Genomic DNA, 23,907 nt, shown 5'->3' with positions numbered 1-23,907 from the left:
ATTGGTTCTTCTTCACCCAAGGATGCTCCACACCAAATTTTGTTAAAATCCGCTCAGTGGTTCATGACAAGTAGTGTAAAGTTGACGGATGACGGACGACGGATGCTGTGGTATGGCATAAGCTCACCTTGGTCCTTCGGACTAGGTTAGCTAAAAATCAGAGGAGAGCATGGCGGCTTGTGCTGCCTCGCCTCCAAAGAAGATCTCTGATCCAGCCACTTTGCTACTGACTACACCTAAGGGTGGTCAGTATGTCAGTAGTCAAGGACAACAAACAAATAGCTGGTCACTCTGGGGGGATAGAGGTACAACTCAGTCTACCTCCAGGCCACCTGAGGGTATACCATATACTGACCCTCAAGCAATGGTTCCTAAACAGAAAGAGGTCTGTTTTGACCCTATCCCGCAGGCTATCCTGAAGGATGGGAGGTATGTAAGGTGTACGACATACGCGCCAATCACAGGGAACGTGCCATGCCCCTGCAAGGCATAGAGGTGATGATTCGTCGGAGAGCGACAAATCTGACCATGACTTCTACAGTGAGGAGGAGGGGGACAGCGATACGTGTTCAGAGGACTCCTTCGATGACTACCAGAAGCATCGCCAAAGGAGTAGAAGTCCTCAGCAACACAAGATACCCACTTACTCTGGTAAGGAGCGATGCGAACCCTTCGCTCTTAAATTCGAGAGAATAATAAAAGATAACAGATGGTCGGACCGTAAGACTATACAGAGGGTTTTTTATTGTCTGGTGGGTGATGCGTTGGAGTATGCCAATAAACTTCCGGGAACTCTTGGGTACACTAAGCTCAAGAAGAAGATGAAGGAACGTTTCAGTGACAAGGACGTCCCACTGGTGGCACACAGAGAACTGCACTTCACTAAAAAAGAGGAGAATGAGAGCTAAGCGGAATATGCCTAGCGGATTCAAACCATAACTGGAGATGGCTTCAGAGGAATCAAATCACTACAGAGGCGTTCCTCAAAGGCTGTCGCGAGAAGATGGCAGCACAGAGAGCCATGGAAAGGAATCCTAAGACGATTCACAGAGGTGTGAAATACATAAAGGCCTCCGTGGCCAATCAGCATGCTCTGTTTGGTTCTTGCGCCCCACATTACCCTAGTAGGCAGGTGGAGTTTGCTGAGGGCACTAAGTCGGGAGATGACAAAATAGAGGAGAACCCTTTAAAGTTTTTAAAAGATGAACTACAGGAGCTAAATAAATCCCTGGCCCGACTTAGCACGGGAGGTGTGTCTGCCCGTCCAACTTGCCTCCACCTCGGGTGACTACCGCTCTCCGGAACGCGTCCGAGGTTCCCCTCAAAACTATGAAGGGAACCGACCACCAGATTATCATTACCTAGGGCTCATTACCCTCGTCCACCCCAGAACAACAGGCGTAATAGGTACAACGGTAGACGGCGAGATAGGTCGCCATACTCAGAACAAGGTCCCCTGCAAAACCGTAACTGCTCACCCGGATATCATGGGGAGTCACCTGGCACAGGGTCAACAGATCGAAGTCAAGGTCAACCTAGCCGGGCCCCCTGGGAACCAGAGAGAGGCAACAACAGTGCTGCCAGTTGGGGTAATGACAAAGGACGAAATACCCAGGCATACCATCTAAGGTCTCCATCTGCGTCCCCGGAACCATTTAGAGGCACGGCAGAGAGAACAAGGTCTCCATCCCCCACAACTAGAAAGGATGTCCAACCTTTGAGGGAGGTGAAGCTGGCTGTCTCAGATGGCAGTAGTAGGAACAACTGTGTCATCATTTTAGATACAAGCATCCTGTTTATTGGTAACCTTTTTCACCGAGGTTAGAGGAGCAGAGGACATCATCAGCTGTCAAGGTAGCCCAAAATGTAACAATACCACCAAACACTATACAAACACCATACTCATGGTCCTCAACAAAATATATACATGTACCACAAACAATGGGGCCCAAAATTGAAGGAGGTGAGGCGGTAAAACCAAAATCTGCCTCATTTCCATTTGACGGGGAAGAGGTAACATAAATTTGTATTCCCTCCATCATCAAATGTTTCAAACCAAATGTTGAAGTCATCAGATAACGACAAGGAAGAAATGGATGACCAAGAGGTACATGCAGTGTTTGGGTTAGCCAAGGGAGGACAACAGAACAAGTATGTAAACACAGCCAGTGTCCTTCAGATCCATTTCGTCAATGGTGGTGTAATCTGTGACTATGACCTTTCTACTGGAACCAAACTGGAAAAAGAGACTTAAAATACATGTCGAAGTCGTTTTATATCAAATGCAAAAGAACGCATTCGCAGGGGCCAGGGAACTGTTAAAGTGAAGCGCTCCCCGAGGCTATGGCGGGAAACTCTGCCAAGGACGGGGGGCTGCCATTACAGAAGCCATGTCACTGTCGCTTAACTGCGCAGAGCAATCCGATAGCACTGTAACCCACTCGGGTGGGTACTCACCGGCACAGCTTGGTAGACTAGAGCATCCCAAAAGATGACTAGACTGGTGTGGGGGTGACTAGGCAATAGTTTTATAGTAGATAATTACACGGCACTGCTGTTTTCTTAGGTTTAGTAATAAGAGCAAGGATAGTAAAAATCCCTGTGTATTTTTGTGACACAGGTTAATGGGATCACATTGTACAGTTGGGAGACAGCTTTTAATCAGAAGTTCTATTTTAAGTCAGCTGTCAATACCGAGGCTCAGAAAGAGACGGTTCTCTGCCTCTTAGGCAGCCTCCGGGCCTTTAGAGACAGAGTGTCTTTCTGCTCAACCGTCTCCGGAAACTGTGAGGGATCGACCCCTTGAGCGGTTATCTGCTCAGGTGAGGGATTGTGTTATCAACTCTCTGTCACAGTCAGCATACAAGTGGAGGTCATTCTTCCACTTTTGAAACTTCAGACATACATGTCTGAATACCTGGTAAGGGCACGGTATGCCTGTAATGGTCCTGTACCTTGAAGGCGGGCACAGTTAAGTTAAGCCCATCAACAGAATTAGATCTATTAAGTATAGATCAATGGGCCCAAACTTCAACTACTGGGCACGGTGAAACTGTGTTCCTGCTAACGGTCACCTATGATTAAGGGGTGACCCGACCTTGTCCAAATCCACCAGAGAACAATCATCTCCAGCATCTTGAACAACACCAGAAGATCTGCTACTTCAAGAAAGACCACATCGAGGAGTGTGGTGAATTTTAGGGAGAGCTATCTCTCTTAGATCGCTAACAGTGCCGACAACCTCGCTGTGACGTATTGGCACTGTCTCTTAACATTCTGACTTCAACTTGAACACACATGAGTAATTTTCCTCCACCTATTCTTATGGATTATGGGACCTGAGAGCAGTTCCCAACTACATGTTGTGACGGTGTGCAATAGCACACAGCAAATTCACGACAATATCGCTTCTAACATAAACACCAGTAATATCACTTATAACATATATATTCCACATCATTTCACTTTTAACATATTTCACAAGTAATACCACTTTTCATATATTTCACTAGTAATTTCACACTTCCTTGAAATCATTCACAATAACAGAGATGCTTTCCTAGAAGTGACAAATAGACAGATAATTGACAGTTGTAATGGCAATATCAGATAGTTGACGAGTTAAAATGCATACTCTGAGGTCGAGTTATATTACCTGGCCAGGGAATTCATTCACAGTATATTGATCACTGGGTTTGTTCAACAGTTTCTTAGCATCTGAAAGTCAAAATGAGGACAATCAGTGATACTGTCATTGAAAAGTGTATTTCTTCTCATTATTTTTCACTTAATTACATGCATACAATATGAGAAGGTTATTTTCCATCTATATGATGCTTATCAGTGCATAAGAAGGACTCAAGTCAAGGTATTTGATGTTCACTTACAAAGATACTTCTTATACAATACAACTATTGTGAATGTGCAATTTAATCTGTCACCAGAATTCTTTCAGGCAAGTTTTTAGACAAAGGAGCATTATAACTTCATAAACTTGGGACATAACTCCAATTTATATTTTTTATTTACATCCCTTCAATGTTAGTCTTATGTGTATCGTATCATTTAAATCTGTGCCATAGTTTGGGAGGAGTAGCGTGAATAATGTGTAAATCTGATTTATATACTGTATTCACATTCCATTAATGTAATTGTTCTATGTACGTAGTATCATTCAAATCGGTGCAGTACTTTTGGAGTACATCTTTGTGTAGATATAGAGTACATCTTTGTGTAGATATAGAGTACATCTTTGTGTAGATATGGACTGACAGGGGGATATACAGATAGACAACCTGATTCCAGTACAATCACCCCCTCCCCTAACTTTGCTGTGAGGGGTAAAACAATTCAATGAGTGTCAATGATCCTGTGATACAAAGTAAACCCCCCAGCCTTTCCTTTCACATTGTCATGATTTGATTTCCCCGTTCAGTCCTGGGGAGTAACTTCAACAAACCTGACTATCCATCCATAACATACACATCTAGTATTTTATGAGAAAATCCAAAGTCAAGCTTAACCTTAAGTTAGTCAATGAAGTGGATCTGCTTTATACCTATACTAAGGTTTCATTACAATGACTTGACTTCAGGTGATCACTTATAATTAGTGACCTTGAAGTTTGGATAGGAATGTGACACACTGTCAAGTCATGAAACTCAAAAGATTCTTCAAATCTATTAAATAATTGAGTAATTCAGAAGAAATGGACTAAAGTATAAAATTTATTTGAACTTTGACCCCTTGTTGTAACCCCCACCTTGGAACATATGAACCTGATTAGAATGTTGTTACATGTGACACACCTTCCAATGAATAAGGCAATCAACACAGTAAGATCCTGCTAAAACTTGACTGTTAAATAATTAACACAGAACATGTACTCTAGCATATAAGTTATAACGTTCCTTGCTTTTTGCCAGACACAGCATATTTAAATCTTGAACATCAATTCATGGATAGAGTATTCTATAAATCCAAAATATTACCGTTTACAGACTGGAATATGATGAGTGCTTCTGTGTCCTGCAGGAATGGCCAAACAACTGTAAACTGCTCAGAACCGGTTTTCTTCAACCAGACTTCCACGCTAGATTTGTCCAGTGTTAAAGGAGGTCTGGATTTTAGTACCAGGCGCCTTTCTTCATATTCTGTCTTTTTAAGAATTGTGCTGAATCAAGGTAAAAAGAATTAGAAAACATTCAATCAATATCTGAAACCAAGAGGCCCTATGGGCCAGTAAAGCTCACATGTTTTTTTTCCCCTTTGTTTTTGTTACATAAACTACATCCCCCTTGGGGAGCTACACTTATCCATTAATGACAACAACTTATTCCCAGGTTCTATGACCAAGACTGTGAAATAGCAACCTTGGATGAGGTCTTTGTTAATAATCTGTGTATATGATTTTAGGATGGGACCTCAATCATTTCTATATTATGACCCTCAGTATCAAATCATTAACATACTTTATACAATCAAATGATAAGCCATGGATGCACAATGAAATACGAAAACAAATTAGAAACAGAAATCGTACACACAAATCAGCTAAAATCAACAACACAGCAGCACATTGGGCAGAATTCAGAACAAAAATAAATGAAGTGACTTCTCTAATTCGTAAGGCAAAGATTGATTATATGAATAAACTCAGCAACAAACTACAAGAGGGAAATTTGAGTCCACGTAGCTGGTGGAAAATCGCAAAACAGTTTTTTAAGCAAACTACTGACAGTCAATATCCACCCATTACACATAACAATACAATGCATTGCTTGGCTAGTGAAAAGGCAGATATATTTAACAACTTCTTCTGTGAACAAACAAATATTGATGATACAAATACAACACTTCCACAACATCAAATACCACCATACATTTTAGAAAACATACATATATCCCCAACTGATGTAGAAGATGCTCTTAAACTAATTAATGTTAATAAAGCTAGTGGTCCTGATCAGGTAAGCCCTAAGCTACTAAAAGAAGCTAGTCACCAATTGTCTGTTCCACTTTCAAACTTATTCAACGAGTCTTTAGTATCAAATATATTCCCTTCATCATGGAAAATAGCAAACGTTATTCCTGTATTCAAGAAAGGTGATAGACCCTTAGTCTCAAATTATAGACCAATATCTCTCTTAAGTTGTGTAGCAAAAGTATTTGAAAAGTGTGTATTTAAACATGTTTATAATTATCTCCATGAAAATAATTGTATTACTATACACCAGTCTGGGTTCACTCCAAAAGATTCTTCAGCCTATCAATTAACTGATATAATAAACACTATTTTCCAGGCTGTTGATAAGGAGGTTCGGGTTGTGTTTTGTGACATAAGCAAGGCCTTTGACAGAGTGTGGCGCAGGGGTTTATTGTTTAAACTAAGACATATTTTGTAAATGTTGCCTGTAGTGCTAATAAACGTTGGAAACTGTCAGTTGAGTGTTTGGTATTTTGTCGCACTACAGTCTCCAAAGATATCAAACGTCACTTTACGCTAGAACCCGGAAGGACAATGGTGGAGGACGAAGGACGTGATCCGTTACACATCAAATACTAGCTTCCGTGGGTTATATTTTACATATAATTGAATATTGAAATTGCTTATTTTTCTGGCAGAAATTACATGTTAATGAAGGTGCTTTCATCTGAAGGTTTCATAACTTCCAAGTGAGTTTACATCCATTGTTGTATTAGTTATGTTAATGTGTATACAGGTCTTACAAACGCATGCTCTCCTGTGTAGCAAGGTGAAAGGTTATACAAGAAGTTGTGTATTTATGAAATCTGAAGACAACTTGTACCATACTGACATGTTTTCAGTGGTGAACACTTGTGTAAACAAAGGCTGTAGCTGATCAAGTCGTGTCACTTACAAAATGTAGCAGCCCAACTTAGCGTAACCCAATAATGAAACCAAAAATTAACTACAGTATAAGTATCAGAAAGCACCAAAATTTACCACACAGGGAGGGACATCAAACACCAAAATTTAACCACCCAATTTTATATAATTATGAGCAACAAATGCCAAATTTTGGCGCACGGTACCATCTAAAATGTATGGTAGTAGTGGGGCAAAATACCTGTGCCAATTCTAGAGTCATGATTTTGTTTCAGTTTTTAACTCCACAAAGCAGGTATAGGGTAGGGATCTCATTTTACATGTCTACTCTACTTTTATATCAGAGTACCCTTACCCTAGGGATGCTTTAGACCTAACTTTATTCTAATTTTTATACACTAGCTGAAGGGGTATTATTTGAAAAATTAATATATTTCCTTTATTTGGCCCTACCCTGGTTCTTCTGCCCCATTAAAGGGTGTCTAGTAGAACCTGGAGATGGCCATCATTCAAATATCAAATCCCTATTCAGTAAGCATTATCCACATGTAATGGTTTCTCATGCTATTACTGAGTAGCCCTATAATGAATTGATACCATAAACAGCTCAGCCTTACAATGTACAAGTAATCGTTACCTTTCAGTTACAGGTGAAGAACTGTCATCATCCTGTGCTCCGCTACCCTTTGGTGCTGGTTTAGTATCTAATAAAAAAAAGTCTCAGTAAATGTACGGAAATATGAGAAATATTTTCGGTTTATTATACTGGTAGTGAAAATATAGATCCTAATCAGTTATGTTTCATATTACCTGCTTGGTATTGTACAGTTATAATCTTATATTACCTGCTTGGTATTATACAGTAATAATCTCATATAACCAGCTCTATATAATACAGTAATGATCTTATATTACCTGCTTGGTATTATACAATTATGATATCATATTACCTGCTTGGTATTATAAGGTTATGATCTTATATTACGTACTTGGTATTATAGAGTTATGATCTGATATTACCTGCCTGGTATTTATATAGTTATGATATCATATTACCTGCCTGGTATTTATACAGTTATAATATCATATTACCTGCCTGGTATTTATACAGTTATGATATCATATTACCTGCTTGGTATTTCTACAGTTATGATCCGATATTACCTGCCTGGTATTTATACAGTTATGATCTGATATTACCTGCCTGGTATTTATATAGTTATGATATCATATTACCTGCTTGGTATTTCTACAGTTATGATCTGATATTACCTGCCTGGTATTTATACAGGTATGATATCATATTACCTGCCTGGTATTTATATACCGTAAAAACCCATGTAATTTGCGCAGTTTTTTTCCAGAAATTTAATACCCAAAGTGGGGGGTGCGTAAAATACACAGGTATAGAAAATTTCAAGTTTTTTTCAGGAAAAGATCGACGATTCTGGGAGATCGCCATCTTGGATTATTTCCCTTATTTATTTTACACGGAACTCTAAGACAAATGACGGTCAACAAATTTATTTATGTCAAACATTAATAAAAGATACATAATGTGTTGTTACGTGAGTTTATGTGAAAAGTATTATTAAATAGGTAACCGTTAACAAAAAAAGTTTAGCCAAATTCCTATGCCAGAGAATCGCCGATCAACTTACGACATTACATTTCGACATCTCGGTGCGTTTCCCCATACTGTTACGAAAATGTAGTTGTTCAATTTAAGCTCCGTTCCATGTAAGTTCTGTAAGGTTTTTTCAAATCGCCTATGCATAAACGTAAAGCATGGGTATTTTCACGGCTCACTTTCATGTTGATCTCGCGTCTAACATTACGTAAACACATGATTGATAATAACCTCGTGAATTATTTGAATATTTATTAAATGAAGCATCGTAAAAATAGTCTGCGTTAACTATTTTTTTCCTTGGAGTAGATTTGAAGAGGATGTATTGATTGTCCACGCTTCTAGTATAAACATATTTTTTATAATCCCTTATCAGTCAAATCAGTCTGTTGTTATGACAATGCAGTAGGGCTTCGTAATTCACGCCACGTGTTGGTGAGTGAAAAAACAACAACACGGTCCGTCGATCGCGACTGCAAATCATTTCAATTAGTAGAGCTATTGTTAACGGGTAATCACAGAGATAGTGTTAGCTAATTACTGCATTGTAATTTGTAAAAAATATCGCCAAACCACGGACTTAGATAATCTAATTCCGTGGCCAAACTGAACTGTGACATGACCTGGTTTGAAGTGACGTAACCCAAGCCGCCATGATGAGCCCTTCTCACTGATCGTAATTATGATCAATAAAAGGTATCTAATTATGTCTTTCACCAGGAGATATGCACCAGCGGTTACTAAACATCGAATTACTTATTAATTGATATGTTTTTGTAAGCAAGTAAATGTTTTATGTAAAATATTGCTAAAATGAATTGATGTATGCCGATATGCGGACACGTGTGTGTCATGTGTGATCAGATAATTCAAAGAAAACAAGCCACAAACTACACATTTTACGTAGTTTCTTCTTGGTTTTAAATATCATTTTACATCAATGAAAAATAAATCATAGAAATATATTTTTAAAAAAAATATTCAGAGATCGATTTTCAGAGCATGAACATGGGTTTTTTTCCAGATTTTTTCGGTGCGCAAAATATTCGAGTAGAAGCTTTTTTCCCGATTTTCAGCCTCAAAAAGTACCTGCGCAAATTACACAGGTGCGCAAATTACATGGGTTTTTACGGTAGTTATGATATAAAATTACCTGCCTGGTATTTATACAGTTATAATATCATATTACCTGCCTGGTATTTATACAGTTATGATATCATATTACCTGCCTGGTATTTATACAGTTATGATCTGATATTACCTGCCTGGTATTTATACAGTTATGATCTGATATTACCTGCTTGGTATCAAACAGTTATCATCTCATATTACCTGCATGGTATCATACAGTTATCATCTCATATTACCTACCTGGTATTATACAGTTATGATATCAAATTACCTGCTTGGTATTAAACAGTGATGATCTGATATTACCTGACTGGTATATATTTATACAGTTATGATATCATATTACCTGCCTGGTATTTATACAGTTATGATATCATATTACCTGCCTGGTATTTAAACAGTTATGATATCATATTACCTGCTTAGTATTATACAGTGATCATGACCTTATATTACCTAATTGGATTTCATGTTTCCAAAGGATAAGGGAAAAGACATCCTCTAATGTAAGCATATCACAATGAAAATCTTTGGGAAACATTTATTATCGATTTCAATTAGGAAGGGGCTGTGCTTGTGAAACATTTGATTTTGCAATTAGCTTGAACTTGTTACCGAAAAGTGATTTTCTTAACAATTCTAGGTCTATTGACAGTGATCTTGATATTTGCCAAGCTGCATCCAAAATTAATAGTATTTTTCTTTCCTTTTCTATGGCGACCTACATACCAAGAAAAAAACATTTTAGTTTTTGTTACTGTGACCTTGAACTTTGATGAATCTGAAGAGACCCAAAATCATTGAGGTCTTCCTCTTCCCTAGGGTAATTAACCTACTCGTACAGGAAATCATAGCTTTGTGCAGTCATTCATTGAAATGTATACAGGTTATATGCTCATTGAAATTCTATTTTTAGTTAGTGATCTTGACCTTTGATGAACAATTCTGAAAATCTAACATTACTAATTAGTTTGAAATGAATTTGCAAAATTATTTACCTCCCACAGGTTTGGATCGGCGTGGAGGCCGCTCTGGTTTAGGCGAGTTTTGATCAATGGTGGTACCAGTTGGAGAGGGCGTCAGTTCAGTCTGATATTGTGCCTGAAAATTGAAAAAAATAGAATCTCTTTAGATAAACTAGAACACTGACAGGTCAGTAAGGGCCCCGTCTTGTGGCAATATATCCCCCATAATCATCAAGAAGCAATCTGCCCATATAGCTGAGCTTGACTTTTGCTATTTGGACTCCAAAAAGAATCGCAAGGAAGCAAAATATACATTTTACATGTACTATGGTGTGAGTCTTGTTTCCTTCCACCTCCATATTTGCTGGGCTAACAGAAATGTAAATACCGGTGCAATACTCATTTGCTTAGCTTTGATTTCTTTTATTAAACCTTATATACCTCCTCAATCAAGAGCCAGGGTCAAAGTCAGAGATCCACTTTGTCTTTGACCTTTGGACCCAAATGACCTTGACAATTAACCCAGCGACCCTGATCTTTGGTCAGTTGACTTATTCTTTAAATCCGACCATTTTTGCTTCATAATATCATAACAAAATGTTCATCAGTGAAAAATACAAAACTTGACCTTGACCCCGTAACCTGGACCTAAGGTCAGTTGACTCTGTGTTAAGTTCTGAACAACATTGCTTCATAATGTCATAACAAAATGTTCATCAGGGAAAAGGTACAACATTTAACCTTGACCTTTGACCCAGTGACCTTGACCTTTGGTCAATTGACTCCTTGTTTAATTCTGAACTACATTGCTTCATAGTGTCATAGCGAAATGTTCACCAGTGAAGAGATACAAAATTTAACCTTGCCCTTTGACCCAATGACCTTGACCTTTGGTCAGTTGACTCTTTGTTTAATTCTGATCTACTTTGCTTCATCATGACTTAACAAAATTTTTATCAGTGAAAAGATGCAAAATTTGACCTTGAGCTTTCAATCTAATAACCTTGACTTTTTACCTGAGTGTGTCCCTTTGTTTAATTCCTAACAACTGTGCTCCATAATGTCAGCACAATGTTCACCAGTGAAAAGCTACAAAATTTGACCTTGACCCCTGACCCGATGACCTTGACATTTGGTCAGTTGACTCCTTGTTTAATTCTGATCAATTTTGCTTCATAATGTCATAACAAAATGTTCATCAGTGAAAAGATGTAAAATTTGATCTTGACCTTTGAACCTAATGACCTTGACCTTTGACCTAGACTTTTAATCTCAATGTGTATTTTTGTAAACTAAACATCTTGACCAAGTTTCATGTACATTGGTCAATAAATACTAAAGTTATCAGCCAGAAACAGAATTTGTGGACCGACAGACAGACAGACAGACAGAGTGATTACTATAGGGCACCCGTATCTCTGATACGGGGCCCTAATAAACTTTTGAACTTAAGTAATAATCCCTACCTATGGGCCCTATGGGGGCCTTACTATGAACTAACAACATTACTATACAGCATCTGTATCTCCGACAGGGGCCTTACTATATGGACTAACAACATTACTATACAGCATCTGTATCTCTGACAGGGATCCTTACTATGGAGAAACAACATTACTATACAGCATCTGTATCTCTGACTGGGGCCTTACTATGAACTAACAACATTACTATACAGCATCTGTATCTCCGACGGGGGCCTTTACTTTGGACAATCAACATTACTATACAGCATCTGTATGTCTGACTGGGCCTTACTATGGACAAACAACATTACTATACAGCAACTGTATCTCTGATAGGGGCCTTACTATGGACAAACAACATTACTATACAGCATCTGTATCTCTGACGGGGGCCTTACTATGGACAAACAACATTAATATACAGCATCTGTATCTCTGATAGGGGCCTTACTATGGACTAACAACATTACTATACAGCATCTGTATCTCTGACGGGGGCCTTACTATGGACGAACAATATAGAACAAAAAAGAAGCAGTTTGTAAGAGGGTAAAAACCTGAACATTGCTGATTTTGTTTTTCAATTGTTGAATGGCTTTCTCAATGCTGTCCAATTTGCCAGCAACTAACAAATTTCTCTTTGTGGAGTTTCCAGCAGATCTTTGCTGAGCATTTGTCTCCCTTGTCATACTCCTGGTCTGGACACCCCCAGTAGCTCCTAAGGGCTCTTCACCTGTCCATGAAAAATGATAATGTATTGTTTTCATCTGATAGAATGACTTTTTTGTACAAAAGGTACATCAAATTTGGTCTATAAACACTGGCTGAAGAGGTCCCGAGGGCCTGTATGACTTACCTTGATATTTAAGTAAAATACTCTCATTAAAAGTTGTAAACTTTCCCAGGGTTGGGGCTGGACCACAGAGTCAACCCTGGAAGCATGTATGTATCAAAATCTTCACGCTTGATAATATAATTGTACATATTGTTATATGGAGGGGATCTCAACCGCCATTGTTGTGCCTCAGAGGCCAATGATTAGACCTGTATTAGTTTGTTCATGTACATCAATTGTATATATAGATATATTTTATAGTATTGGGATCCCAACCATTTCCATATTGAGACACAAAGACTATAAGTCCTCACAGGGCGGGTATTGAGTGACCCCAGGGCCTATCCTGGTAGCTTAAGATTAATCTTTCCCCACCTTGGAAGTATGACAGAAAAATCTCAAAATGTCTAGCCCGGGACTTTGCCAAGGGCCAGACTTTTAAGAATCATACCAAGAGGATTGAGTATTTACTGTCTTTCTCCTAAAGAGGGGAATGATTTACTTTTCTCTCACATCAAATACAAATGGTAAATTATGACAGGGGAATCCCCGATCTTTACCCAGGGTAAGACAGAAATATCTTTCCCTGACCGGAAGTGTGGATATCTCGGTCGTATGGGGTAGAAATATTGGTCTCTACATACTAACTTATTCCTGTTCTACAACATGATGGTATAACAATGAAATCTCAACCAGAGAGGTGTTTGTTTGTTTTTGTTTTACGCTCAATTAACAGCTATGGTCATTGAAGGACATGCCAGGTTTTGGTGGTGGAGGAAAACTGGATAACTCAAAGAAAAGTCGCCAACCATTTAGTCAGTACCTCAGGCCACCACCCCACGAAGGTCTCAAATCCACAACTAAGAGGTTTAATGATCATAGATATTCAGATGCCTTCATTAACCACTCCACCACCGGACCAGACAAGTGACATTCTTGATTGTCTAACCTGTAACTAGCCTCAACCCAAGGGTAAGACATTCAGGAATCTGACCATCGAGGGTTCAGACTTCAGACTTCAAACCCTCCACCCATGAAAGAACTAGAAAATGTCTGTAAGCATAAAAGCCCCCGTTCATGGATGGGATGGGATGGGACAGGACGGGACGGGACAGAACGGAACGGACATGGGCAACACTATATGCCCCCCCCCCCCCCCCATTTTATGGCGGGGGCATAAAAAATCAAATATGTACATACCAGTGCCAGTCTTATTTTGTCTATGATAGATAAAACCAAATATGTACATACCAGTGACAGTCTTATTTTGTCTATGAAAGATAAAATCAAATATAAACATACCAGTGACAGTCTTATTTTGTCTATGATAGATAAAATCGTATATAAACATACCAGTGACTTTCCTATTTTGTCTATGATAGATAAAACCAAATATAAACATACCAGTGACAGTCTTATTTTGTCTATGAAAGATAAAATCGTATACAAACATACCAGTGACAGTCCTAATTGTCTATGAAAGATAAAATCAAATATAAATATACCAGTGACAGTCTTATTTTGTCTATGACAGATAAAATCTAATATAAACATATCAGTGACAGTCTTATTTTGTCTATGATAGATAAAATCTTATATAAACATACCAGTGACAGTCTTATTTTGTCTATGAAAGATAAAATCAAATATAAACATACCAGTGACAGTCTTATTTTGTCTATGACAGATAAAACCTAATATAAATATGCCAGTGACAGACTTATTTTGTCTATGATAGATAAAATCTTATATAAATATCCCAGTGACAGACTTATTTTGTCTATGATAGATAAAATCTTATATAAATATCCCAGTGACAGACTTATTTTGTCTATGATAGATAAAATCGTATATAAACATACCAGTGACTTTCCTATTTTGTCTATTATAGATAAAACCAAATATAAACATACCAGTGACAGTCTTATTTTGTCTATGACAGATAAAATTGGATATAAACATATCAGTGACAGTCTTATTTTGTCTATGATAGATAAAATCTTATATAAACATACCAGTGACAGTCTTATTTTGTCTATGACAGATAAAACCTAATATAAATATACCAGTGACAGACTTATTTTGTCTATGATAGATAAAATCGTATATAAACATACCAGTGACAGTTTTATTTTGTCTATGATAGATAAAATTGTATATAAACATACCAGTGACAGACTTATTTTGTCTATGAAAGATAAAATCAAATATAAACATACCAGTGACAGTCTTATTTTGTCTATGACAGATAAAACCTAATATAAATATACCAGTGACAGACTTATTTTGTCTATGATAGATAAAATCTTATATAAACATACCAGTGACAGTTTTATTTTGTCTATGATAGATAAAATCTTATATAAATATACCAGTGACAGACTTATTATGTCTATGATAGATAAAATCTTATATAAACATACCAGTGACAGTCTTATTCTGTCTATGATAGATAAAATCAAATATACACATACCAGTGACAGTCCTATTTTCCACTAGTCTATCAGCATATGTAGACCTGATATGTGATTCTGTGGCCTTGTAAGTGTCTACTGAATCCAACATTATTTCCATTCTTCTCAAGGCCTTGTTTTTTCCATCAAGTTGTTTCAGTGCATCATGGAATTGGTTCACAAATTGTGCCTTCAATCTTGTCAATGGTTCTGTGGTAAAACAAAAGTTAATGCAGATTCAAAATTACTTCAGCTAGATGACTGTAATAAATCCTAACACTTTTGAATGAAGTAGTGATGGTATATATTTTAAACTACACAATAAATGAATTGAAGTCAAACACCTTTTTTGCACTTATAATAAAACATGAATCTTAACTTAAAACAGATACATGTACATATTTTTTTCAGGTTGCCATGATGACCTTTTTTGTATTAAGAGATAAGATTAAAAGCTAAAATCTGTCCTTGTAAATACATGGCGTTACAGATACAAAAAGCAGATGTAACAATTGAAACACAATACAATCGTCTAACCTATTTTCTTATTCTGTGCATAACTATTATCAATATCAAACTCCAATACTGTAAAAATTCTAAAAATAACATAAATGATTCTAAGTATGGACATGGTTTTCTCACAAGTCTTGTACATAGGATTAGAATTAGCATACAGGACCATTATAATGTAAACTACAGCAGAAGACAATCGTTTACCTTTTGTGCCAAGAGATAAGATGACAGAAGTACATCTGCAGCTGTCAGCTTCAGCCAATACTGACATCACGGTTTGTAAGTCAATATTGTCTCCCTTTATCAGACAATGGATTACTGCTTTAAATGGGAGAGAGCCTGCAACTGTCACAACTGTCATGCCTTTGCTGCTCAGAAACTCTCCTATTAAGAAAACGTGAACACATGAAATGACGACAAAGAAATTGATTTAAAAACAACTGAATAACCATGATTTCACCGAGTTATAATGTTGTCTTGTCTATCCTAGCTGGACAATGTAGATTTTAGTGAGAGAGACACCAGGGATATATTATCAACCATCGAAATCCCTGAGCGAACTTCCTGTTGATGCATCAATGATTTTAATAAGAATGGGACTGTGCTTGTGAAATGTTTGTATTGCATTTATAGTTGGAACTTGTAACCATAAAGTTAAGTTCCACACAATTCTAATTTAAGTAGCATTGACCTTTGACAAATCACATCCAAGACGAATACTATTCTTCCTCTATTTTAGGGCAACCCATATTGAGCTTTGCAGAATTATTGTTCTGAAATTAGGATTGGACAAAGTTCTAGCTATTTTCAGTTTAAGTCAACCTTTAACCTCCATTGGTCAACCACCATACCAAGTCTGAGCTTAATGCAATCAATTGTTCAGGTGACATATATCTTTTTGGTAACAATGACCTTGACCTTTGATATTAACCACATCGAGAATAAGTAGGTAGCCGGGGGTCCTTACCTCTTTTCTAGGGGATTCCAAGTTCTGTTAGTCTGAGCTTTGTGTGATCATTTGTTCTAAAGTTATAGGATCCAGACCAAAAAAACCCCATTAATACAGGTCTTCCTCTTCCCTTGGACACCCTACACATATCGAGCATTATGAGTTGGTGCAATAACTTGTTCAAATTGGTCAATACAAATTTACACCACTTGTGATAATGTTACATTGTAAGTGCTCATGGTTTGGGGAAAAAACCATCAGCAAAATGTTAATTCAGGCATGAAAACTTGTGTGATGTTGACATTCTATTTCAAAATACGTTACCACAGTCATTATAATGCATATTCCAACCTTACTTGGCTCTTTACATACGTAAATGAAGATTTTTTCCCCCCATGGGGAACCCCTGGGAAACCCACCAATCAGACGGCAGTATTTACGCACGTGTTAAGACACGGAGCCATGCTTCCCACCATAATTCCTTCAGCCGGCTGTGTTTACGGACGTGTTTTGGTGTCTACGGGGTTCCAACTGCAACAGGCGTTGTTTGTACCCATACATATCATATCCTTTAATACTATATCACTTTATTTTGTTTTAATTTAGCGTTTTGCTTTATTTTGCGCCGTTTTGCGACCAGGCTCCGGCCACGTGTTCGCATTTTTGACGGTTTGTTTACTTGAGATGGAGACTCCTCCTTCTCAAAGGCGCTGTCCTGGGGGTCATTTATTTTGTGGTGGGAGGGCAGGTGGCCCAACATTCCCTTGGGAATGTCAAACAGGCCAGCAATGTTGTGTCCGTGGATGCTTCTGTTGGTGGCCTCCTGCCGGTCCGCTCCACTCCTGAGGGTGTTGGTGTCTGAGACCGCCCCCCGGCAGTTTTGTCTGCTCCTGGGGTTCCTTGCATCCCTGATGTAGCCCCTGGCGTGGTGATGGCGTCTAGCACGCCGTACACCACTGTGCAGCATTTGCTGCCCGGTCCGGTGGTATGTGATGCCTCAGCCTCGCTAGCCCTGGCTGGATTTTACGGGGGTGTGAGCACTGGTGTAAAAACCTATGCTTCCAGCTCTATCCCTTGTGCCTCCTATCCAGGTTTTCCTATGGTAGGTGCCAGCGCAGCTGCGTTTGGTTTTGTCGGTGCACGCTGCTCCCCTGATGGGGCTTGTTTTACTAGCCCTACAGGTTTTGGCCCTGCTGTAGGTCAGTCTGGGTGGAGTTGGTCTGGTCAGCCAGGTGTGGCTTATGGCGGCGGATGTGTAGGTGGCCCTAGGTTCCCTACCCTCTGTCTCGGTCTCGGAGCCCGGTTCTCACCGAATGGCCACAGCCCTGAACTTTCGACTCCCTACGTTTGTGTCTCCGGTTCCAGACCCTATGGCCATGGCGGTGGGTGCTCTATCCCAGGACTGGTCAGGAATGTACGGGTATGCGTTTCCTCCCTTCAATCTGGTGGGCAGGGTGTTGGAGAAGATTTTTCTACACCCTTGTACTATGTTGCTGGTTGCACCGCTCTGGCCTCGACAACCTTGGTTTCCTCTGTTGCTTCGGCTGTCGGTGGACTTCCCACGCAGCATCCCACCCCTGTGGGATCTGCTGTCTCAACCGAGGTCCCAGCAGTTCTACTCGGGACCAGAACGGTTCCACCTTCACGGTTGGATGCTATCTCGGGAAGGCTCACTCAAACGGGCTTTTCTCGAGAAGTTGCAACTCGCATCGCAGGATCACTTAGACCTTCGTCTTCAGCCGTCTACCAATCTCGATGGTCCGCCTTCGGTGATTGGTGTGTTGGACGGTCGATTGATCCAGTCTCTGCCTCTGTTCCCGTTGCAGCCGACTTTCTTTTGTCTCTGTTCCGGGACGAAGGTCTATCTCCGGGAACTATTGCAGGCTATCGTTCAGCCATTGCTAGTGTGCTGGCTTTCTATGGTAGCAAGTCTGTGGGCTCGGATGCTTCATTGTCTGCTCTCATTAGGGGCTTCTACATTGAGAAGCCTCGTTCACGGCAATTGGTCCCTAGGTGGAATTTAGCACTTGTGCTAGATTCCTTGTTAAAGGCCCCATTCGAGCCCCTCCAGTCGACGGATCGGAAGTTTCTTACTTTCAAGACTGTGTTCTTGATAGCCTTTGCTTCCGGTTGCCGCAGAAGAGAGATTCATGCTTTCAGCAGATCTCCTTCTTGCCTTCGTTTTTCGGCTGGCCATTCTTCGGTCTCAGTGACCACTCATCCCTCCTTTTTAGCTAAGAACCAGGTTCCCGGTTTCCCCTCAGGGCTTGTGGTTATCCCTTCTTTGGCTTCAACTCTGGATGGGTTTTGTCCTGATCGCCTGCTCTGCCCAGTTCGGGCCTTACGTTACTACTTGGCCAGAACAGAGGGGGGTTGGGACACTCGTCTCGGCTGTTCCGGTCTCTCCAGCCCGGTCGCTCTGATATCTCTGCAGCGACCATCTCACGCTGGATTGTTCAGACTGTTCGAGCTGCGTATGAGTCGGCAGGGGATCAGTCCTTGCGGGTGTCAGGGGTTAGGGCTCATGAGGTTCGCGCTTTAGCTACTTCGTGGGCCTTATTTAATGGTTCTTCCTACGCTGAGGTCATGACAGCTACTGCTTGGAGGGGTCCTTCTACGTTTACGGAGTTCTATCTTCGATCTTTATTGGGACAGTCTGACGGGTTGTATACTTTGGGCCCTCTTGTGGCTGCTCAGTCCGTTGTCTGTCCTCCCTCTTCTTTTGCATAAGCCTCATTATGTCTTCTCCGCGTGATCCGGAACGCTGGTCGTAATCAGGCTTTGTGTCACAAAAGAAAAGGTATTTTGAATTTTTCCTCCGGGGGTATGGGTCCTGTTGTTGGAACCCTTCATCGCTCCATGGAGACACCACTGCGGTAAGTCGAATTCGCATTATAATGACTGTGGTAACGTATTTTGAAATAGAATTGAGGTTTCTCTTGTGAAAACAATTTCTATTATAAATACTTACCACAGTCATTAGGTGAGTTCCCTCCCAGCCTCCCCTTGTCTCCTTGGTTCTCACCTTTTTGGGCTTTGGAATTATGAAGTGGGAAGCATGGCTTCGTGTCTTATCACGTGCGTGAATACTGCCGTCTGATTGGTGGGTTTCCCAGGGGTTCCCCATAGGGGGAAAAATTCATTATATACGTATGTAAAGAGCCAAGTAAGGTTGGAATATGCATTATAATGACTGTGGTAAGTATTTATAATAGAAATTGGTTTCACAAGAGAAACCTCAATTTAAGTCCAGCATTGGGTTTCTATGTGCCAAAATGTATTTTCAGATTTAAATATGTCTGTTGTAGTATGACATTCACCATATCCTGAAGATTTACCTTCAACATGTTTTGATTTTAGTTGTTTATATTTTTTAAATTGAGAATATTTAATATTCAATCTTACGTTTGCTCTGCAAAACATTGACTCCTCCTGGATTTATGTTTTCATTAAAGTAGGAACAACGCAAGGGTGATTCTGAAATGAAAATCAGATTAATTGTCTTACCTACACATCATCTCTTTTACAACCTACCTTCCTTCATGTAGGAGAACACATACACAACTGAAAATAGTACCTCATTGTGAACTTGTGGTAAATCACACACCTCTTCATAACACATTCATTGAATTTGACACACAATTATTTCATTTAATTACCATATTTGTTTATGTGAATTTATATCCAGCACACAATACATATAAATGAAGATTTTGAATGCATGCTTAATATCCCTTTTTAGAACATCTCACTTTCAGTGGTCACAAGATGGCTACCTGCTCTGTGGTAAAAAAGGAGCCAGAAACATTTGAATATTTTCTTGTTTGTGGAAAGTTCTTAATCTCTATAAATGAACAGTCATGTAGCAACACTTTTAAGCAGATGTTCCCAATGTTTCCAATTCTGAACATACACTTGATGACTATATCTAAGGAAGTCACAATCTAGTAAAGGACAAAACAGTGTTTACGCCTGCTGTTGTGACTTTCCATTAAAATGTCAGGCTGATAAACAGTGGGTATTTAGTGGTTTCCTGTTGAATACCATAATAAACAATTCTTGGGTATGGAAAATAGCAATAATACTCACAAGAACGGCAAAAAAAGAAAACAGTGGTATATTCTGCAACAGCCTGGTCAACACTTGCTTAATAAATATGCAAGCCATAATTGGTTGAAATCCAACTAGTTCAGAAGAGTTATGGCTAACCAATCAGAGGTAGCCTCATTAATTATATGTATAAACATGGACTGACACCTGCCAATATGAACAAGTATACCAAAGGTTGAAATCCAACTACTTTTAGGGGAGTTGATTGTATTAAAACCATGCATTTCACCGACCCCACAGACATATGTACCACAGATGACAGCCGACTTTGACAGACCACTATCTGATGATGGTACAGAACTATTTTTTTATCCAAAATAGGACAATTCATTTTGTAGTCATTATCAATATGTTCATAAAAGTACAGGGATGCTTAATCATGACTTGAAAATAAAGCGATTGGAAAATGCAATTAATGCTTTTGAAATTTGACGAAATTGGGGTGAAAGAAAGGTCTGAATGATACAATTATAGTCCTTTATGCAAAAATCCACATCTTGTAAAATATAGGAGAGTTACAGCTAAAATGCTATCATTATTGCATTTCCAACAGACCACTCTCCCAAAAACCTCCTCCACAAATGCAGCGGTAAAGAAGCGAGTCATGTGACTGGTTTCATTGTTGAATGAGGTCAGTTACTCACATTTAGTTTTGTATGTATTAGAAGATTTGACCTCTAGATCTGCTTAAAACCTGCCAAGCTCACACTCAGAATGTTCCACTTAACTTACCATGAAGGTGACTAGATATAGTGTTTGTACATCTGTCAGAATGTTCCACTGAACTTACCACGAAGGTGACTAGAAACAGTGTTTGTACATCTGTCAGAATGTTCCACTTAACTTACCACGAAGGTGACTTGATACAGTCTTTGTACATCTGTCAGAATGTTCCACTGAACTTACCACGAAGGTGACTTGATATAGTGTTTGTAAACCTGTCAAGCTCACACTCAGAATGTTCCACTGAACTTACCACGAAGGTGACTTGATATAATGTTTGTACATCTGTCAAATGCTGACTTCATGTGTTGACCCTAATTTTATATTCCTCCATAATACTCACACATACGTTGGCTATTTTTCAATTAAGCAGAGATTTGTTTTTGTGAACAAAAATGTATGTCCCCCCTTTAATGTTTTAAAAGTTATGGCCTGGAAACAATGGAACATATTTTACCTTCGACCTTGGGGTCAAGTTTCATCAAGTTCTCTTTGATAGTTTAAAAGTTACAGCTCAGACAAAATGTTCCTGAACAATTTGCACATATTTGACCTTTGACCTTGGGGTCAAGGTCACAATGACCTAATGATAGAGCACTGCACATCATGTATGGGTGATGCAGGTACACTTTAGGTTTCATCAAGATAGCTTTAACAGTTTAAAGGTTATGGCTTGGACAAGATTATATTGGAAGAACAAGAACCAGAACCAGAACCAGAAGAAACAGTACTAAAACAGTATGTCTCTCTTCATTTGAAGGGGTGACATAATGAAACAAATCATCAATATATTGTTATTCAATAGATATTAGCTTTGTCAATAAAGGTGATTTCCTACTGTAGAGTGTTGTGGAATCCCAGAAGATGAGGAGTCCATCTGCAGCCGCCCTTTCAATCTGTCCGACAGTCACCCAGAGGTCAACATCTCCATACCTAAGCTGTAGTCTGGTCTTCTCCGACACAGGGAGTGTTGGCACACGGGTTGTTACTGTAATAAATTGTTATCTTAATGAAAGTATTCATAATGAGACAAGGCTGGCCTACACTGTGTCAAGTCATCAGAAAATAAATATAAGTAGTCAAGAAACTGAGTTTCAAGGATCATTAAACTCCAGGAAAAATTGGCTCGTCACAAATTCCTTTATCATGCGCATGTACATACCAGACAGTTTCACTGTGCCAAGTAACAAAAGGTTTCAACAAACTGATAAGGAGGAGTTTCGCGTCAGTGTTTCTGGAAGATAATTTTTCAAGGGCCATAACTCCAAAAAAAATGGTTTAATCACTTACAAGGATCATGGATAGATTGACAGACAGAGAAATGAACAGGGTGATTCTAAAATATTAATACCCCCCAAACTTTGTTTGTGGGTAGGGGGTATAAATATTGTGGTTAAATGAATATAAAATCCTCCAGATTGGAATGATTAATGAAGGTTAAAACTGTATTTATTACAATACTTAAGACACTTAACATGAGATCTTTTACAGAACTTCTGCGATCCTGAGCACATCAAGAGTTAAATGGTCTGAGAGCATAAAAATCACACCAAGATCATGAGCTAGAGTATGCCTGAAAAAGGCAATAAACATATCTGCTTAAATTGCCTTTGACTCAGTAGTTAAGTTCAATGGCGGGTTTTCATTCTTGAAATCGGGTCTGTTGAGAGATGTTCACGACAGCACTCTCGTGCGAAATTATCATTAAATATCAGCGCAACTGTGCACTAAATATGTCTATGTTAGCATACATATCGTTTCTAATTCCTCATCAATATTAAACGCCTTTAATAACATCCCTGAACTTCTCAACGCCAAAGTACTAACGACAACAATACCGGTCCGTTTTACGGCAACATAATGTCGGCTTTATTTAGGTCATTTTTTTAACTAAATTCTTTTTCCAGTTTCCGTCATAAAATAAAGGAACAAGAGGCCCAAGAGGGCCTGTATCGCTCACCTGAATATTTAAGCAGTCATAGCAAAATATTCTCATTAAATATTATATTGCACTAAAAATATTTCCCTCGCAAACTTTGTTGGCTCCATCTGTTGAAACTACCAGCAAAATATTATTATAAGATTCTATGTTTTTTTATTCTTCTTCAGAAGTTGCTTGACATATTTTCCCCTGTTATCTTGTAAGTAGGTCAATGTCATTTTCTTTCTCAAATTGGTTAGCTCTATTCCAAAAAGCTACCAGCCAAATCTTATGAATCCATTCCTTTTAGTTCTCAAGAACAAATCCATTAAAATGTTGTTGACCTCTGTGACCTCTAAAG

General features: G+C 38.9%; 1 protein-coding gene across 1 annotated transcript in view; it reads right to left on the bottom strand.

The window, feature by feature from the left end:
* LOC110452051 overlaps positions 1–23,907 on the bottom strand; it is a 78,440-nt gene that overhangs the window by 14,255 nt on the left and 40,278 nt on the right. Inside the window, exons 10-18 of the mRNA XM_021500324.1 lie at positions 22,464–22,613; positions 20,198–20,269; positions 16,048–16,227; positions 15,352–15,540; positions 12,600–12,775; positions 10,610–10,712; positions 7,488–7,554; positions 4,992–5,173; positions 3,656–3,717 (exon numbers count right to left, since the gene is read on the bottom strand). Of these exons, the coding sequence (XP_021355999.1) occupies positions 3,656–3,717; positions 4,992–5,173; positions 7,488–7,554; positions 10,610–10,712; positions 12,600–12,775; positions 15,352–15,540; positions 16,048–16,227; positions 20,198–20,269; positions 22,464–22,613 (1,181 nt within the window). The remainder of the gene's footprint in view (positions 1–3,655; positions 3,718–4,991; positions 5,174–7,487; positions 7,555–10,609; positions 10,713–12,599; positions 12,776–15,351; positions 15,541–16,047; positions 16,228–20,197; positions 20,270–22,463; positions 22,614–23,907) is intronic.

This window comes from Mizuhopecten yessoensis, unplaced genomic scaffold (assembly GCF_002113885.1).
Source record: "Mizuhopecten yessoensis strain PY_sf001 unplaced genomic scaffold, ASM211388v2 scaffold6363, whole genome shotgun sequence".
Taxonomy (NCBI): domain Eukaryota; kingdom Metazoa; phylum Mollusca; class Bivalvia; order Pectinida; family Pectinidae; genus Mizuhopecten; species Mizuhopecten yessoensis.
The sequence above is the reverse complement of the archived record's forward strand: the minus strand, read 5'-3'. Positions and strand labels throughout refer to the sequence as shown.